Below are 17,966 nucleotides of genomic sequence, written 5' to 3'. Positions count from 1 at the left end.
TCCTCCTGTTTTCATTGTAATAATGCTGTTTGCTTCAACCCTAGTGTTTGCAGAGGTAGTTCAACATGAACAATGTCCTCTGTGTGGACTGTGTTAGACACAAGCAGGTGCTCTTCCACACAACACAAGAGAAGTCCATCTCTAGTGTTTTCCACACTCCTAAAGTTTAGCACATGCTAGCCTAGAAGACCAAATGTGTAAGAAGCTCCACAGGATTTAAGTCATCTAAACCCCAAGAACCCAACTCCGGAAAATCAAGCACTGATGCTGCATCAGATCAAAGCTGAACCCATTTGCCACTGTGATTTATCACAGAAACAGCATTAAACATTAAATATCTGGGAGCAGTTAGTATTTATGCAGCTAACCAATTTGTAAAAATAAAAAACCCCCCAAAGGTATCAGTCATTTCCAAATATTAGCTTTTTTAGGGGCAGGGTAAGCTGAATACTTCATTTAGCTTGTATCAGCTGCGCTGTACTGACAGGCTGAAAATGCAACACCCAAGTTGGGACTACAGTAAAATGTATGTGAGCTAAATACAGATCCCTTTGTTTGCTATAGGATTAAGTTATGCAGTGAGGCTTTCACTGTGTGTGTACTTAAGTGCCACATCAAACAGGTTACCCAGAGAAGCTGTGCTGCCCCCTCCCTGGAAGTGTTCAGGGCCAGGTTGGACGGGGCTTTGGGCAGCCTGGGCTAGTGGAAGGTGTCCCTGCCCATGGCAGGGGGGGTTGGAATGAGATGATCTTTAAGGTCTCTTCCAACCCAAACCATTCTGTGATTCTGTTTATTCATAAACTCAGTCTAAAACCAGATTCCAACTAGCACAGAAAAGCACAGTGTGTTACCTTCCTATCCTGCGTTTCTAAAGCTCAGGACGGCTGCCAGACCTTGTATGCTCTACCTCAGACAGACCACATAAAAAGATAAAGCAATAAAATGGATTTCATACCTCAAACATGTCAGATTTTAAACACTTACAAGAGTGTGCCCTACCTTGTAAGAGGTCAAGACCTGTTCTCAGTGCAGTCAGTGATCTACCAGTCACCTCAAATGGATGGATTTTCATCACATACTTTTACACCAATCTCAGCTTTGAGGGGCTGTTGTAACACACAAAGTAAGATGCTAGCTGTGATTCAGCACTGTTAATTCAGCACTGGTTGCTCTATCACTTATCCTAGCAAAACAGAAGGCTCACATGGAAGAAAAATTGGGTGCCTACTTCTAAGTAGCTTAGTTTCTTTCCAGTCTCTTTTACTCAGCCTGAGAACACACTCAAGGGAAAGCAAGCATTTGCAGAAATGCTTTGGAACTGATCACAAGCATCCTGATTACTAATGTTCAGTAACATGTTCTCTCACTTTATTTGCATTAAGTTGTGCCACACAGCCCTAGTATCCCACCTGGAGATCTTTGCTGTGAAAGCACAGACAACTTTAACATTTAATATCAACCCTAAAAAACAGGAAACCAGGAACACATATTACTTTCCATTGCTCAGCACAAATAGATTTTAAAAAGTAGCAAACTTTCCATGCCAATTAGTATGATCTGAGAATGTAAAATATCTGTAAGTTTGCTTCCCATCACAAACCAGCAACTTATTTGCCTTTTGCTTGTCAGAGTCCATTGGCAGTTGACTGCAAAAATGTATTTTTGACACCTGACAGAGGCAAGGGGTTGTTTCTTTTTAAGTGTCCACAGCTAAATCACACAAAACTACAAAACCTCAGTGCACTCAACTGACAAAGAATCAAGGTGGCTAATGATAACTTGGATCACTTCCCAGTGCACCAGCTCCAAAATGCATAAGGCCCATCAGCACCCAGTAGCACTCCTCAGATCTAAGACAGCTTGTGCCACAGTAGGCTATCACTTCAATATTTAGGTACTTTGAGGTATCTTGGTAGAATAACCATTTACTTTATTTCCACTGCATGTAACAAGTTATACCAACCATAAATAAACCTGGTTTTTGATTTTAGCTTTCATAGTTTGCAGGAAGCTTACCAATCATTTACTACATTACAAAAAACTTCCAAGAGATTACATACTAGAAGATGAGCATTTAACGGGAACAGATTTGTGACATCAGCTGGGACTTGAAGAAAGCTGCACTGTAGACTGGCACAATGTCTTACCAGCCCTAGTCTTCACAAATCTAAACCTATTCAGAGTAAAATCTAGTGAGACCTTTCTTTTCACTATTTAGTCACTCCTGTACATGATCAAACACATATTAATACTTTCAGACACCTTATAAAGACTTCAGGACTGCTCCTCTCTGTGCAGGAAGCCAGGCTCTGGGCACCAGGTGCTTTGGACTGCTTGTGGCTCTGGAAGGGCCAAGCCAGCCAGCCCAGACAGTCCTTCCTAGAAGAAAACACCAACGTGCTGTCTGGATGATGGCCCAGCCAATTCCAGCAGGGCAGGACCCAAGCAGAACAAACCACCCACCCAAGATCTTTTTCTAGATTTCCTCTCCTGTCTTACACAGGGGTTTATTGCACATACACCAGGTTGCTGGACTAGAGAACTGACTTGTATAATCTGCAAATTTTAGTAGCTCTGGAAGATTTTTTTTTTTTGGGGGGGGGGGGGGGGGGGGAGAGAAGCTAATGAGATGTACAAAGTACAGTGGTTTATATCTTGTGCCTGCTACTACTGTAGTCAGCCACCTAAATAAACTCAGGCCACCAGAAGAATAATTAGCACCAGGCTGAGCTGATGCCCTTTTCACTCTTAAAAGGAGCTTCTCAAATACTCAGAAACTGGACTGGCCACCACACAGATTAACTGCCATTGGGGTGCAGAATGAATCCAGATTACTAAAACAAGGAGGAATATTATCTAAGCATGGTATCTGCAGCAGGATTGATCATAACACATTACAGCAACATCAGTACCATTCTCCTGCAATGCCTGGTGAGACACATTTTTCTATGTTGCATTCTGCTTTCATTTTCTTAACCAAGTTACTGACAGCTCTGCTCAGATCTTGGAAAATCTGCTAGGCTTTGTTATTAAAGCCTATGGACAGTTTCCACGAGGACCTTCAGCAGGGAGGCATACTCCACTGTTCTGCCTCCATGCCCAGTTTCTCCTTTTTTAACCCTCTTTGAGCAGAAAGAGCTTTCTCTACGGAGACTGAAACTGTAGGTAAATGAGCATCACTGACCTATATAGGAGAGGATAATAAAATGCAAAGAAATGATGTTCAGTTCCATGTGGGATGCAGATTAAAATGGAAAACACGAAACTGAAATGGAATTTTTTTTTTTTTTTTTTCAAATCCTTTATGAACCTCTGTTCCCAACTGAATTCTTAATGGTTTCTTAACCCAAAGGTCCTCCCACTCCAGCACTGTTCCAGCACTGCAGACGGAAAAGCATTTGGAGTAACTCCAAAACCCACGCCAGTTGCTTCAATTAAAAAAGCAAATATGATCACAAAAGTACTTCCTCTTTGTTGAGTTGAAAGCACAGGGTTAAAGCAGCCCAGGTAAGTATTCAAATGCTGAAATATTTCACTTTAGAAAATAACTTACACAAACTGTTTACCAAGACGACTCTGGACAAGGAAGCACACAGCTATGCTAGGCTTGCCAGAGCAAAGTGTAAACTGAAATCCTTTAACACAGATCACATCTAAAAAAAATTAACTAACATTTCTACTCAGCAGAGTTGTTATTAACCCCTTTGAGACTGCAACATTTTAGCACAAGATAAGCCCAAACCAAAAGAGAAAAACTTGTCTACAAATATGTCTGATTTTAGCTTTTGTAAAGCCATGTGTCACAACATTGTTTACACTTTTACATAGCATCAAAGTACACTCAACCGAAGACCATGAGTTAGGGCAAGACTAAAAATAGCTACCATACTAAGACTACTCACTGCCTTTAAGAGAACTGAACTCTCCTACCTTTTGTATCAAGCTCATTTTACATCTTTGCTTGTTAGGTTAGCAACACCTCCATGGACAGATTTTTCTCTCTACACTTCAGAGACTGGTTAAGTCTTCTTCTTCTAGTTAAACAAACTACGCTATACAATTACATTTGTCTTTCTACCTAGTGACCCTCTGCGGATGTGGAAAAGCTGCATTCATCTTCAGCCATTAAATCCAATTGTGAATTTCATTATTGACCTACTGTAACTCCAAACTTTTCAATCCAATGTTTTTAAACAGAAGCCCAGGATTTCATAGTGCTTTGAGATGGCTCTTATTCCCATTTTGACGATTTCAGTTCAGGAACCAAATCAACGATGACAATGTATCACACAATCTCCACAAAGAACTACAATAAACTTGCCACTGGATGTAAATTTCCTATTTATAGGTATTGTGAACCAGCTGATAGCCTGCTGTAGGATAAAACCATTCGCTGATTTTAAGAACATGTTGGAAAAGTAAAAATTTCACTGTATTAGCTCAATACATGACAAATAAGTCCATTAAAGGTCTCATGACAGTTATCACCATCCCTCAAAGCCACCTGTATTAAACTCTATCACTTGCAGTAGATTAAGACCTATTCCAGTGTTACTTCAAATTACATCAATAAAGCAACTTGTCCCATTTGCCTTTCCCAGACAAATTGCACAGCATTCCATTTGGCTGTAATACTCTTACTTCTCCAACATTTAACACCTCTAGCTCCTTTAACAAGTCTTAAATTCAGCCTGCTCCTCACCTGCTCATTTAAAACCTAAAAAACAAAGATAAATGTCTAGACAGGGGCATCAGGCAGCACTTTCATTACTAAAAAGGAGAAATATTAAAAATACATAGAGTATTTGAGGAAGTGTGGTTTGGTTTTATAGGTAGTAGTTGAAATCTACCAACTTTTTCTACACAGAATCAACAAATGTGGATTAAGTGGTCTACTTCATATAGGACAGATTTTTCCAAAACTACACAAAACACTAAAGGGGAAAGGACTGGCTAAGGGTAAGTAGCAGGTAGTCAGTTTTCAGAGTGGTGGAGGCTACCATAAATTACTGCAATACCTGCTATGTTCAACACTTTCTTCAGGTTAGCAAGGCAACAATGCCAAGATCATAAAGTTATTCAAGAAGTCAAAAGCAAGTCAAGTCTGATTACAAAGACTAGAATTGTGTTACAATACTCAAATTTCACCTGCTGTTTCACTGCCCATTTGTTATCTGTGCATTCACAGCACTACCCAGAGGGGAAAACCCTGAATAAGGACGTGCAAGGATGCACACCAACCTAGGTATCACTACTGATGAACGGTACTCAAGTCATTATCATTACTACACTGAGAACAGGGCAGTGCTCAAGAGATGTTAGAACAGAGCCAATCTTAGAAAGGATCAGGAACAAACAGAAAATATTCTACTGTTGTTACAAGCCATGCTACATCCACTACATGACTAGTAAGAGTGGCAACAAGCAGCCCGTCTGAAAAAAAAGGATATTTGTGAACACGAAACCACGATAATGGGCAATAAGGATGAAAAATATCTGAAATAGCTTGGATTCCAAAGAGGTACAAACAAAAAGGTGTGGCTGGGAACACTGTACTCGAGGCGAGTTATGAGTTAAATGCCATACCCAAAGCTAAAAACCAGCTTAAATTTTACAGCAGACCAGAGATCTTAAAATTAAGAACTTGTTAGAACTGGATGAAGAGTCAAACTTACTATTTTTGATATATATTTGATATTAGATTTTAGATAGACACAGATTACCAGTGTCCACGTTGCTCCTCTCCTATTACCATTTATCAAGTGCAAGTGGTTAGTAATCCTTTAATGTCTAATTTTCATTGCTGCAGGCAGGGATGTCCTTGTCTGCTACAAACAACTGTAAAGTTGTACAATACATACGCAGACAGGGAAATATTCACGTAGCTCAAGCACTATACACCTTTGAATATTTTAAAAGGCACCTGAAGGGTTTTTTTATACAAAATCAGATCATTGCTGCACACAAAGCTGTTCAAAATACCTAAGCATAAGGTATTGCACTAATCTTTAACTAGCCCTATCTAAATCAGACCAGTAAGAATTCATTAAAAAACTAGCCAAACCATAACAACTGTACTCTAAGAAAAATTTAAAAATCAAGTACACAAGGTCAGTGTAAACATGTTCTTTAATATCACTGAAGATAAATTTAGAAATCCAAGTCTTAGGTGGTTTTCAAATAAATAAATCATTTTGAGTAAGTGTTTACATATAAAGGGAGCTCTCAAAGCAGCAGTGCACAGTTTATAATTCCTCCCTGCTAACACATCCCCAACAAGAGAATGTACAGTAGGTAGTGCACACTGGAAAAAAACAATCACAACATATGGCACACTTGCCATCTTTGATGAAACCACTGAACATGATGTTGAAAAGGGGGGAGAAGCAAATGAAGGCATGCATAGCCCTTTAAAGAACCACTATTTTCCCATAGCCTTTTTACCAGGATCATACTAGCAAGAAGCCTGGGAATACAAGTCATCTTTCTGCTTCTAAAATCCACTCTCAACTCAAAGATTAACACAGCAGTGCTCTGATACAGAAAATGTATTCTTCAAACTGACATTGCAGCGTAACATATCATCCCCATCCGAATTGGTCTCTACTCAGGGACACCTACTCTAATTTTTAAATTCTTCTCCAATAACTGCAGAGGCAATCCAGAAAGTTTAAGACAGGTAAGAGTTGTTTCTTGTAGATCCTGGCCCAGTGTACTGAAATGAACCAAGACATGACAGGCCAGCAAAATATCTGGTGTCCTACCTCACTCAAAATCTTCCAAAAGGAAAAATTCTTCCTCAAAGTGAAAATTTGCCTTTCTTAAATGACTCCAATTATTATGCTGTAAAAATGTCCAATGTGAAATTTCTCATATCAAAACAGGAAGATTTAACAATCCAGAAAGACCAAGAAAAAAGATCAATTATAAATATGCTATATATATATTTGCAAAAGTGTTACTGTAAATTGTTTTCTTCTGTAAGTTACTGTTGCATCAAAATATTTTCTCTCTGCAGACCTGGGTAGGGCAGTCTTTTACTCTGTTCAACATGCAACTGACCTGTGATAAGCACTGCAGTACTCACCACAGAAGCACATAACCTACTGGTGTAAATTCCTCACAGTTAACCTGCTTCATTACCTTCTTCACCATTTCTACTATATTTGGGAAAAGTTCTGCCTCTCTGTTATGAGTCAATAAAAAACCCTGACTATGTAATACTGCTGTGTACCTACTGAATAAATATTACAGGAGTTAAAGACTGTTTCAATTGCTAGCTTGGCTTTGGCAAAACACAAATTGGGCTAACATACACTGTATACTTCACACATTTGAGTAGGGGGTGCTGCAATATTTAACAAAAGAAAATAAATCTTAGATTTCTAAAACTGTCAGTACACAGGATTCCCAAGTTGTTCTGAATACAGGAGCAGGGTAATCAATTTTCAAGGAAAGCCACATAGTCAGTCAATCTGGCCAACTGCTGTTCATTTGGAATTGGTGGAACTGGAGCAGGTTCTACAAAGATAAAACAAATGCATCATTAATGAAATTAAGAAAGCAAATCCATCTGCAATACCATACATCACAACAGTAAGGAAAAAGCTAAATGCATGAGCCTCTAAAACAGTCTTATGGGGGCATCTCTCCTACCTACACAGCTTTAGCTGACATTACTTTTCTGGCATGTCTGTGATTAAGCAGATCAAGAGTTACTAACAGCAAAGATAGCTGTTACAAGTTCTACTTGTCAGCAGACTCCAGAACTTTTTTTGCATATACTGGAGTCTGAATAATGAAGACTGACACTACTTCCGCTGGATAAAATAGATCCTGGAGCTCTTCAGTTGCTCCTTTCCTTCCAAGTTGCCATACTGACAATACCAAATAAATCTACTGGGTTATCTGACTAATAAAACACAACAACGTACTGCATGGGTTGCCAGAGAATTCAGTGCACATGCAGATCCTTATATAAATGCCAGCTAACCTGAGATTACAGTTTAACAATAGGTTGGAAGACAAGTGACCAAAGCCAGGGAGATAAGTTAGGAATTAAAAAAATAGCAGGAAAATCTGACTATTCCTGAAGAGGTAACAGACTAGCATTAAGGATATAGCTAAAGTAGACATACTGCTTAGGGCTGCAGGTATGTGATAGAGGCAGCTGACAATCAAAAGATCATTTTCAAAGAGCAAGATCCCAACTCTTGAAACTGGGTTGGAATTAAACCTGTAAATTTAAGACACTTTTGGCAACTGTTAGACACAGCAAGCCACCAATTCAGATCTGCTGTCACTACCTTGTGAACAATAAAAACATCAGTGTTTTGAGAATAAGCATGACATAACATATACCACCTCAATTTATAATTGAGCTCTGAGGAAAACCAGAAGATTGCTTTCTTCAAGGAAGACTTCAGAAGCCCCACATCATCCAAAAGCAATGAAACCTACTCAGAGTTGCTTTGTAAAGCTATTGTCTCTAAGTCAGAAGTCTTAGCCAAAATAATTTTGTTTTACAAGGGTTATCTACCCCTGCTTTGGAATCTGCTCCCTACTTCAGCTATGGAAGTGGGAATCTCAGGCACTCCTTAAAATGTGAGGGGAAGAAGACAGAAGGAGAAATGTGTTTACATAGCAGTTGACTGGGGTGGGTTTTTCTGAGGGAGGAATGATGACATTCACGTCTCTAAGACCCAATTCCCATTTTGTGGTGCTGGTGAAACTGTGTTTATATTAATCATGCAAGTTTAGATATCTGCAAGTACATTATATATGTAACAGTACCTGATGAAGGAATAAATCTGTTAAATGAAGCTTCCAGCACACCTGAAGAAAAACACACAGAAGTTAGTCCAGTGGAACAGTTTTAAACAGTGCTATAGAGCAAGCCAAAACTGGATGAAAAGGTAAAGTTAAACCTGTTCATTTATGACATTTTACTTCATAGCTAAAAAGCAGAATACCAAGGTTTAACTGGTTAGACAGGCAGCTTCAAAACAGATTACAATTTCCTGCCTCTTTCTTTTGCCTCAACAGCAGTTCCTACACTCACTTTTGGAAAAAAAACCACACATAACTAGTTACCAGTATTTGTAAGCACTGCGTATTTTGCAACCAGTTAGAAAAAAAACAACTGTTCACATGCAAAAGCTCAGGGCTCTGGTTCGTTATGTGTCCCCAGGGATAAATTTCAGTATCTTGCCTGGCACACATTTATTCTAAAGTTCTGGGCTCTCAAACACCTGAAAATTCTGCCCATATAGTGTATTTTCTTAGCCTGATAGATGTTGCTCTTTTAGATATGCTGTAACTTCTTCCAGAGCTGCCCTGTGCAGTTTAAGAGCAGTCATTTCATCCTGCTCCCATAGCTTAACATTTATTTTTGCCTCAGCCAGCAATAGATACAACTTTAGGAAAAAAAAAAAGCCAAGTATTTCTGCAGGCTAAGCTTTGCAGGAACAGATACTCTGTTATCAGCACTATGACAGTAAAGAAAAGATCCGGTAGAATAAATTTTATAAAGCAAAGGAAATTATAACAACAACTGGAGTTCCTCAGAACACTACCATCCACTAGATCCCTACCCAAAGAAGTTCTGCTTCTCCTGAAAAAATTCTCAGATGCAAAATGGTATATTTTTTTGCTCATCTTTATTAGATTAAGACATGTCATTTGAGGTCATCCAACTTATGTTCCACTCTGAGCCAGCAGCAGAGGAGGAACAGGAGAAATCATAGCATATCCTGTCTGCTTTTGTTTAAAAAAGTTAATCTGAGGATGTAGTTTAATCCAAACTACTTGTAACCCAAACCAAACCAACTACTTTGTACTTCCCACATTTTATAAACATTCCATGTTTATAAGCAGCATTAAGTCCCCCCCCCAATATCTGAAAGAATATTGTGCAAAATTTTAATTAAAAACTAACGCCTAATTACTAGTAAATGCTAAACTCAAGGTCTAATGAAATAACAGCTCCACCTACCTGGCTTTTTAGGCATTACCATACGAGTTGAAAAGTCTGCTTGCCAGCCCTGTTCTAACACACCTGAAAAGACATTTTTAAATTTTTAAGAACAAATATCTTATATGGTTGCTAAAATGCAAAATAACAATGCACATTAAGACCAACAGAAAAGTATCTCATTTCAATGATCGTATGCCATAACTCCAAGACATATTTCTTATAAAAATGCTTATATTTAGACAGGTAGTTCAACAAACATCAAGAAAGCAATAGTATTATACATGGAACTAGCCTAATCCACTGCCTTCACTCTTCCCTCACCACTGAATTGCTTCAATATTTCCACATATAGAAAGGGAGAATAACCAATGGTAACTAGTGGCAAATAATAAAAAAAAAAACTTATCCAGAACCAAGATACTTTTCTCTATTCACTGCTCCATCACTTTAACAGTCTCAGAATTTATATGTTTGTTTACTATCACTTACAGGTGGCATATCTGAATCATCTGTAGAAAAGCTATTCAGTGAATAAACCCAAAGTACCTTTCACAGCTTCTTCTACAGGAAGCCCCACAAAGGCTGCAAAATCATCTGCAACTATTGAGGTATATGCCTGAGAAACCAGTCCAAAGGCTCGTCTTCTAGTTGCATCTAAGAGATAAACACAGTAAGATGACAGTAGACTGTTCTCCATAACTAGGAAGTCTGAGAAAATTTTTCAAATTCTAACACATTTGGGAAAACACTACCACCCTTAAAGTTAGCACTTTAGAAGTTTCCCCCCTTCCCACAGTTCACTGAAGTACCACAGTAAGTAGTCAGAGACAACAGCTTGCACTATGCCAGGACAAAACGCCTCAGAGACCACGTTTAACCTCCAAAGGCAGTTTGCAGCATCTTGGGTACTACAACTGGTACATAAACCAGTTTAGGAAACTCTGCTTCTGATGGCATTCTCCATTTGCAATAGACTTGTATGTTAAATAGTTCAGAATCAGAAAAAAATGAAAAAACAATTACTTAAACTATTCGTGCCTTTTTCACCACATCTGCTTTGATACCAAGGCATCTAAAAATCTGTTGTTTCTACTACTACAGAGAATTTGTTATTGCAAAATACCTTGGAAGTCTTTTTAGCAGTCTACTGCCCTCTAGTAGGAAGACTTTGCATGTTACTGTTAAACACTATAAATTTGTCTGAAGTCACATTTAAAAGAAAAACCTTTTCATTAGTGTCACAGGATTCTGAAATGCCAAGCCAAGTTCCCTAGATTACTGGTTAAAAGTCTGATAAGACTGGACAACTAGCAGTCTATATTGCTATTACAGAACAAAACATACAGTGTATGAAATTCTAATATGAAAGAATATAGTCACAAACACAATCCTAATAAAAACAATTTAGTTTGTTTTTACATGTTTTTGTAATAAGCTTTTCATTTACACCTGATACCTAAAATCCTTTAAGTAAAACCTACAAAAACTTGGCAACAATCTTCCTGATCACTTCTGATTTTTCACAAGTAGTCATTTGTCTACTTGTCCATTTCTGTTTGAGCACACAGAAATAATTTAAGGCAACATATAATTCCATGCTACCTACAGAAGTTCAATTTGTACCTCTAAGTGCTTCCATGATTGGTTGAATAGTCTCAGACCACTGATGAGCACTGATTGTTGTATAGATTCCTGGAAAATCTCTCTGCCAGATTCTTTGTCCTACTGACCAAACTGCACCAAGTTCAGCATTTGCCTGTTGTGACAAAAAACCCCAAACAATAGTTAATCCAGCACAGTGTATTCTCTACAGAAACCATACTGTATAAACCCATTTTCACTCCCTTCCCTCTCCTATTGCAAGGGTATATCACAACAACTGTGAAGATGAACTGACAGGCGTTAGGAAATCTTGCTCTAGCAGGTATCACAGCTGCAAGCTCCCTAATCCATCCTCTGCCAAAACTTTATCACCCACATATGCAAAGTCTGCTCACATGTCAGTTATACCAATTCAGGCAGACATACCAGCTAAAACAATCATGGCGGATAATCTGCACTCAGGCTACTAACTGGAGTTGCAAAAAGACAGGCACAGTTTATTTCCTGCTTAGAGAGATGTTTGCCTCTTCAGTAGAGGCTTTATAAAGTGCAGAAGTTGTTTGCACAGTAAAGGCAATTTTCAACTTGAAAGCCTTGCAACCTTGACAATAGGTGACACTTAATATGGTGTCATACTCACTACAGCTGCTCTCCCACTACTGGTTGTAAAAGGCTTTTACGGTGTTACACATTGCCATTTGGTCAACGAGATTCCATAATACCCTGTCAGAACAGCAACCAAACACCAAACGGGATAATGAAGGAATATTTTCAATTGTAAGGAGAATCTATTTGTTTCTGAAGTTAAGACTCATACTAATTATTACTTGGTTCAATTAGAAGAAGATTCACCAACACACACACACAAGAAAATACTATGCTTTGAGGTGTAATCTTTGCAAAATAATTCATGCAATGAGTTTACCCCACCAAGAATGATGCTTCACGTGAAATGCAAGTCACACCAAAAAAGCCAGATTATTCACAGAATATTGCTGTGCAACAAATACAGCAAGTTTTGGGGAAAGGCCAAGTAAAATCTGGTCCAGATAACTACTGACTCAACTGACAAATTTTCTCTTTCAAGGGAAAAGTATTTCAGAACCATCTTACAGGTCCCATCTTGACCATGAGGTTTCTTAAAACAAGACTAGAGAACACGTTTCCTTGTAAACTGTATGATCTCAAACTGAACACCTAACAGTAATGTCTGGAAGCATTTCTGGTATTATATTTAGCTGAATCCTCAAAATGCATCCAAATCCAGTGCAAAACAAGTGCCTTCAGAAAATTAAACAATCCGAAGATGCATCTTATCTGAAGTCACTTTTCACCGCATTTACTCTACCCCTTCATGTGGAATGTGCCCCATCCCAGCATCAGATCCACTGCTCTCCTCCACCTGACTGCCCTTTATCATAAGGCTTTCTACTAAAAAGTCCACAGATTTACTGAATCCTATTGCACCAGATTATTTGTGAAGGAAAAGGGGTAACAGATGAGCAATAGGAGATCTTAAAGACCAATATGCCATCTGCTGGGCAAGCAGGTCACAGCACAGAACTGAGCCCAGAGTTACTCACCGAACAATCCCTGGGAAAAAAAAAAAGTCATTATTTGCAAGCTTATATAAAACTGGTTTAGTATCAAACGGCACTTTCAGAAGTACTTACAGATTTGATAGCAGGAGGGATTCTTTTCCAAAGATATCGTGCGTTATTCCTAAAAAAAAAAATTAGGTTAAAAATACTCCAGTAACCAAATGTTTGGTATTAGGATACACCAAAAGGTTTGTTCAGATGCTGTAATTAACACAGTCTCAGTGCTTTAAAATATTCCTTCTTTGTCTACTGAAGTAGAAAATCCAAGTTACTCTCAAGTTGACAACATGACTGTCACAACACAACAAATAGCTCATTAACTGCCTCATTTAACACCAGTTTAGAAAAGGTTTTTCATTTATCTACCCTAGGCAGCATTTCACAGAAGTCAGTTTTGCAGTTTTGTTTTTGGAATAGCTGCATCTTCGATGAACACAAGTACAAATAATAACTTTTCATAGTGTCATTAGTCACTTAGATCTGTGTTCTCCAAACTCTGATCATGAACTTCTAGCAGAAAATCATTTTTGAACATGCATCCCCAGTATACACATATGTATTTATAAATTATATACAGGCACTACTGTATTAATATATTATGTACCTTATAAAGCATAGAAATGCAGAAATTTAAAAAGATTAAATAAACACCACTTAAAGATATTTTATATTCTTTACTATTAATTAAAATACTTTCTTCATGTGCCCACACCCCACTTTGCATACCAAAGATTTAGACTGTTCTGTGCATGTTCTACCCAACCCACATTTGTCACATACATTCTGGAGATTTGGACATACTGAGATATTTAGTCATTGATCTTTAGAGCACAGAACCTAAACTGAAATGGCTACAAATGCTCAGGAAGATTTAAAATGCAAAATGGAGAAAGAGACTCACTGCTTTTCATTAAACCACAATTCTAAAAGTCTCTAATTCTGAAACTTCAAATTCATTTGATCCAAGGTTATGTCTTAAACCTAATACTCAGTATCAGCGTTCAGGGAATGTGTCCTGAAAGAATATACATCTGCAGTGTAAGAAAACACTCAAATCTTCGAATCCCCACACCAACGCTTACTATGGCTTTGATAATCAAACATGGCAGTGTCATTTATTCTGCCTGAATAAATAATCAGCAATTTCTCAATAAAACCCTAAACACAGCAAATCAAGTTCACACGGGGACATAGTAATAATCCACCAGACCAAATTCAAAGGATTACTGCTTCATGAGGATTTAGCTCATTCGAGCCAATAGTATCCCTCATTTTTAACATGGACAGTTTACAGTTATCCTGCTTTAATCTAAACACAAGGAGCAGCATGCAAGCTTACTCAAAACAAATGCAGCCTTGTAAAGCTACAAATCAAAATACCAAAGTGGTCACCATTTTCCAGGGGAGCCTATTTCACTATTTAAGGAACTTTCTTCCTAAAGCCAATCTGTTCCCCTACAGTTCAAAAGGGTGGGCAAGAGCAAACAAAGGAGAAGAATTTTCCTAACAGAGCAAGGGGTGAAAGAGACTTAATTCTGTGAATTATTTTTTTAAAAAACACAGCACTGCCTACGTTCATTTTGTTAGTCACACAACCAATTACTAATATTCTGGTAACTGCAGCTCAAGTTAATAGTCACAAATTCAGTATCTGAAGTTAAAGATCTAAGACAAGCCACTTACATGTCATTATGCAACAGGTATAAAGCTAGAAGCTGGCCATAAACAAGGGGTGTAGCAATTCCTCCAGGGGCCTAAAAAAACAAGTACAAATAATTTGGTTACATATTTCAAGATCAATATCTTACAAAACACAGCAGAAAGCCAAGTTTAACGAAAACTGAACATTCTGAGACAACTGATTTCCCCGCCCCCCATAATAGGTGTGGACAAATTGTCAGAGTTGCTATAACAAAGCTGTATCTTATGATGAAGAGTTAACTTGCACATGCCAGAAGTTTTACTTAGAAAACTTACTTTGTTTTGCTGCATGAATAAAGTATAGTTACATTTTTCATTGCATGGAAATGGTAACCATCTCACTTTACAGCTCCTCACACCTGTTTTGAGGCACTCACAACTTCCATTATCTTGGGCTGAACTTCAGTTCAGTTCAGGGTACCCTACCAGAGTAATGCTTATTTGCTCACTTGAGGTGCCCTTCTTAAAAATCCAAGCTAAGTTTTGACACTTGACACACTTCAGGAGACCTCACAAATCATACAAGCAGAAAAAAAGGAGTTATAATAAAGTTATAAAATTTTGAAAGTCTATAGTCATTTAAAAGCTTTAAACAATTAAAAGTTTTCCAATGAGGTTTTAGCAATTTGTTCAAGGATAGTGCAGCAAGCACTCACAAGGAAGCCAATTATACAGCTATTTGATTTAATTACATGTGTGATTTATAGGCTCCTCTAAGCCAAAACCAGGTGATTAGCTGTGTCGTGGACCAGATATCATCATCCCCAGGAATTCTTACACTGTTCCCAGGGCTCATCAACTACATAAAAATGCAGCAGTTTCTGCAACTGTCCCTTGGATTACACCCAGTAAAACAAAGCCAATTCAATTAATACCACCTGTTTGAAGTGTGCAAGTTCACCTTTGGTGTATCTCTGTACTAAAAAGAAAATTCATTAGTTTCTCTGCCAGAAGACCAGTGGAACAGAAGGGAAAGCTAACTACCACCAAAACAACTAGATTTACAATCTACAGTTTTACTGAAGAAAGCTCTGTGGCTGCATCTATCCTGAAAAAAAAATTTTAAAAAATCAGCTTACATAACAACTCATGATCTGAAACACAAAGGTTGTCAGCAGATATTAGTGTGCCCACAAGAATCTTGATGTGGATGCAGAGACAGCAAATAACTTGCTAGTTTTATCAAAGCAGTTGGAAACAGTTTGCCAGAGGAGCATCTGTTGCCATTTACTCTAAGGAGATTCTACTAACAAACACAGCAAAAACCTTGAGCAGAGCACAGTCTAAGTTCAGTGGCTTTAAAACAGCTCTCAGGGACTCAGCAAGATCCAACATCACACACTCTGCAGCAGCCAAGTGAGGAGGACACGCTGAACTTCTCCAGATGGTTGTAGAAGCAAAGCCCAAAGCCTGCTGGGGTCTGACACAAGTCCCCAACACTCAGAACTCAGCCTGGCACAACCCTGCCAGCACTCCACAGAGGCCAAAGAGGCAGAAAAAGCCATCACAAGTCGGGTTCAGATGGACTGCCCAGCTGGAAGGGGTGGCCACACTCCCACATGGCACAAAGCCAGTCTTCTGCTTCTCTGTGCTCACACATCCATCACCTGAGGAAGCAGGGAGCTCCTATTTTCAGCACAACCACCTCCGTCCAGCTCCATAACTCTTCTATGGAACTCAGGGCATACCAAGAAGCTGCAGCACCATGCTGAGCACGAGAGGCACCTGGGCTCCGCAAAAAACCAGCACACAGTAACATCGGCTGAAGCTTGATGGCACACATCAGTAAGTAGGGACCCCTTCCGTTTAAGTATATCTTCCACTGCAAAGCTGTGTGGTTTGTCAACACCAAGGCTCTGCTGTGGCAAACAATCACATACTGGATCAACTCTCTCCCTTCAATTACTAGGGTAGCAACATCTAAAAATCAAAATCACTAAGAAGTGCATGAAAGGGGAAAATGGTGAATTTCCCCTTCTTTCAAATAGCTACAGGGGGATGCATGGGCTTCACATTTAGAAAAGCACTGGCAACTCTGCAAAGCGAGAAAGGATCTATGGATATCACCCAGGAAGAGCCTTTAGCATTAACATGGTGCCACCTGGACTTACCACAGGCTGCAGTCTGGCAGACTAGCTGTGTGCAGTCAGACTTGAAACCTCATCAAGCAGTAGAATTTAAAACAGCACAGAGGAAACTTCCAGCGTGAGCTCCCATAATATGTGCACCATCAGTCCAAGAGCAATCCTGCAAGCCTCGTTCAGTGCTCCACTCCCCCTTTTAATATCTACTTTTCTCAACCACGTGAAACAGAGACATATGAACTTCTCTCTCACAGCGCACCCCCTCCAAAAAGACCCTAATAATGGTACTAAAACGCACTCGTTTGTCTGCAGCTTGCGAGTTTCTGAAATGCTTTTTGGCAGGCTTTTGCACAAGAGGCAAGTTTACACACTGGACCCTAACCAACTTCACGAACACACACAGAGGCAGAGAGCCACGAACGTCCTTCCTTGCGAGACCAGGTCAGCCTGTAAAAAGAGCATTTTCAGGCAGAACCTCGCATTTACCGAGACCGCCGTTACTGTTATCTCTAACCCACACCGCCAGAAACGCTTGTGCCCACAACCACCAACGCTACGGAGCGGCGCCGAGCCCCCAAGCCTCGCTGGGGCGCAGGGGGCCTCCGCCAGGCCCCCTCCCGCCAGCAGTGCAGCCCCCGCCCCGCGGTACCTCCAGCTCCTGCGTCTCACACTGCTCCAGGAGCTTCTTGAAGCTGAAGGAGTTCTCTGCCATCACCGCCACGGGCATCTTCCCCTCCCAGCGCCCCGCGCCGCCAGCCAGAACTGCCCCCGCTCAGGAGGCGGCCGCGCCTTGACGTCACTTCCGGCGCGAGCAGGACGTAGTTCCGCCTCCCCGGGCCTAAAGCGGTGACGCCGCTCTAGATGCGCTTTTTGATGCTCTGGAGGACTGCATGGCGGCCTGACTAGAAGGGGTGTGGCCAATCCCTGGGGGCGTGGCCAAGGGGGCCCGGGGGCGGGGTTAGGAGTGGGGTTGGCCAGCACGTGTGTCAGACCCACATTTTT

The 17,966-nt window shown here is 39.8% G+C and overlaps 1 protein-coding gene across 1 annotated transcript; it reads right to left on the bottom strand.

Annotated features, from left to right (window-relative positions):
• Positions 1-6,111: 6,111 nt before the first annotated feature.
• Positions 6,112-17,754, bottom strand: COPS8 (COP9 signalosome subunit 8). The gene is made up of 8 exons (XM_074910555.1): positions 17,614-17,754; positions 14,863-14,933; positions 13,252-13,300; positions 11,600-11,732; positions 10,523-10,630; positions 9,995-10,057; positions 8,794-8,835; positions 6,112-7,521 (listed from the first exon to the last, which is right to left on the bottom strand). Exons 1-8 carry the CDS (start codon positions 17,689-17,691, stop codon positions 7,442-7,444), a joined length of 624 nt encoding a protein of 207 aa, XP_074766656.1. The 5' UTR covers positions 17,692-17,754; the 3' UTR covers positions 6,112-7,441.
• Positions 17,755-17,966: the final 212 nt, after the last annotated feature.

The sequence above is a fragment of the Athene noctua genome, chromosome 7 (assembly GCF_965140245.1).
Source record: "Athene noctua chromosome 7, bAthNoc1.hap1.1, whole genome shotgun sequence".
In the NCBI taxonomy this organism is placed as follows: Eukaryota; Metazoa; Chordata; class Aves; order Strigiformes; family Strigidae; genus Athene; species Athene noctua.
This window is presented reverse-complemented; position numbering and strand designations above follow the sequence as displayed.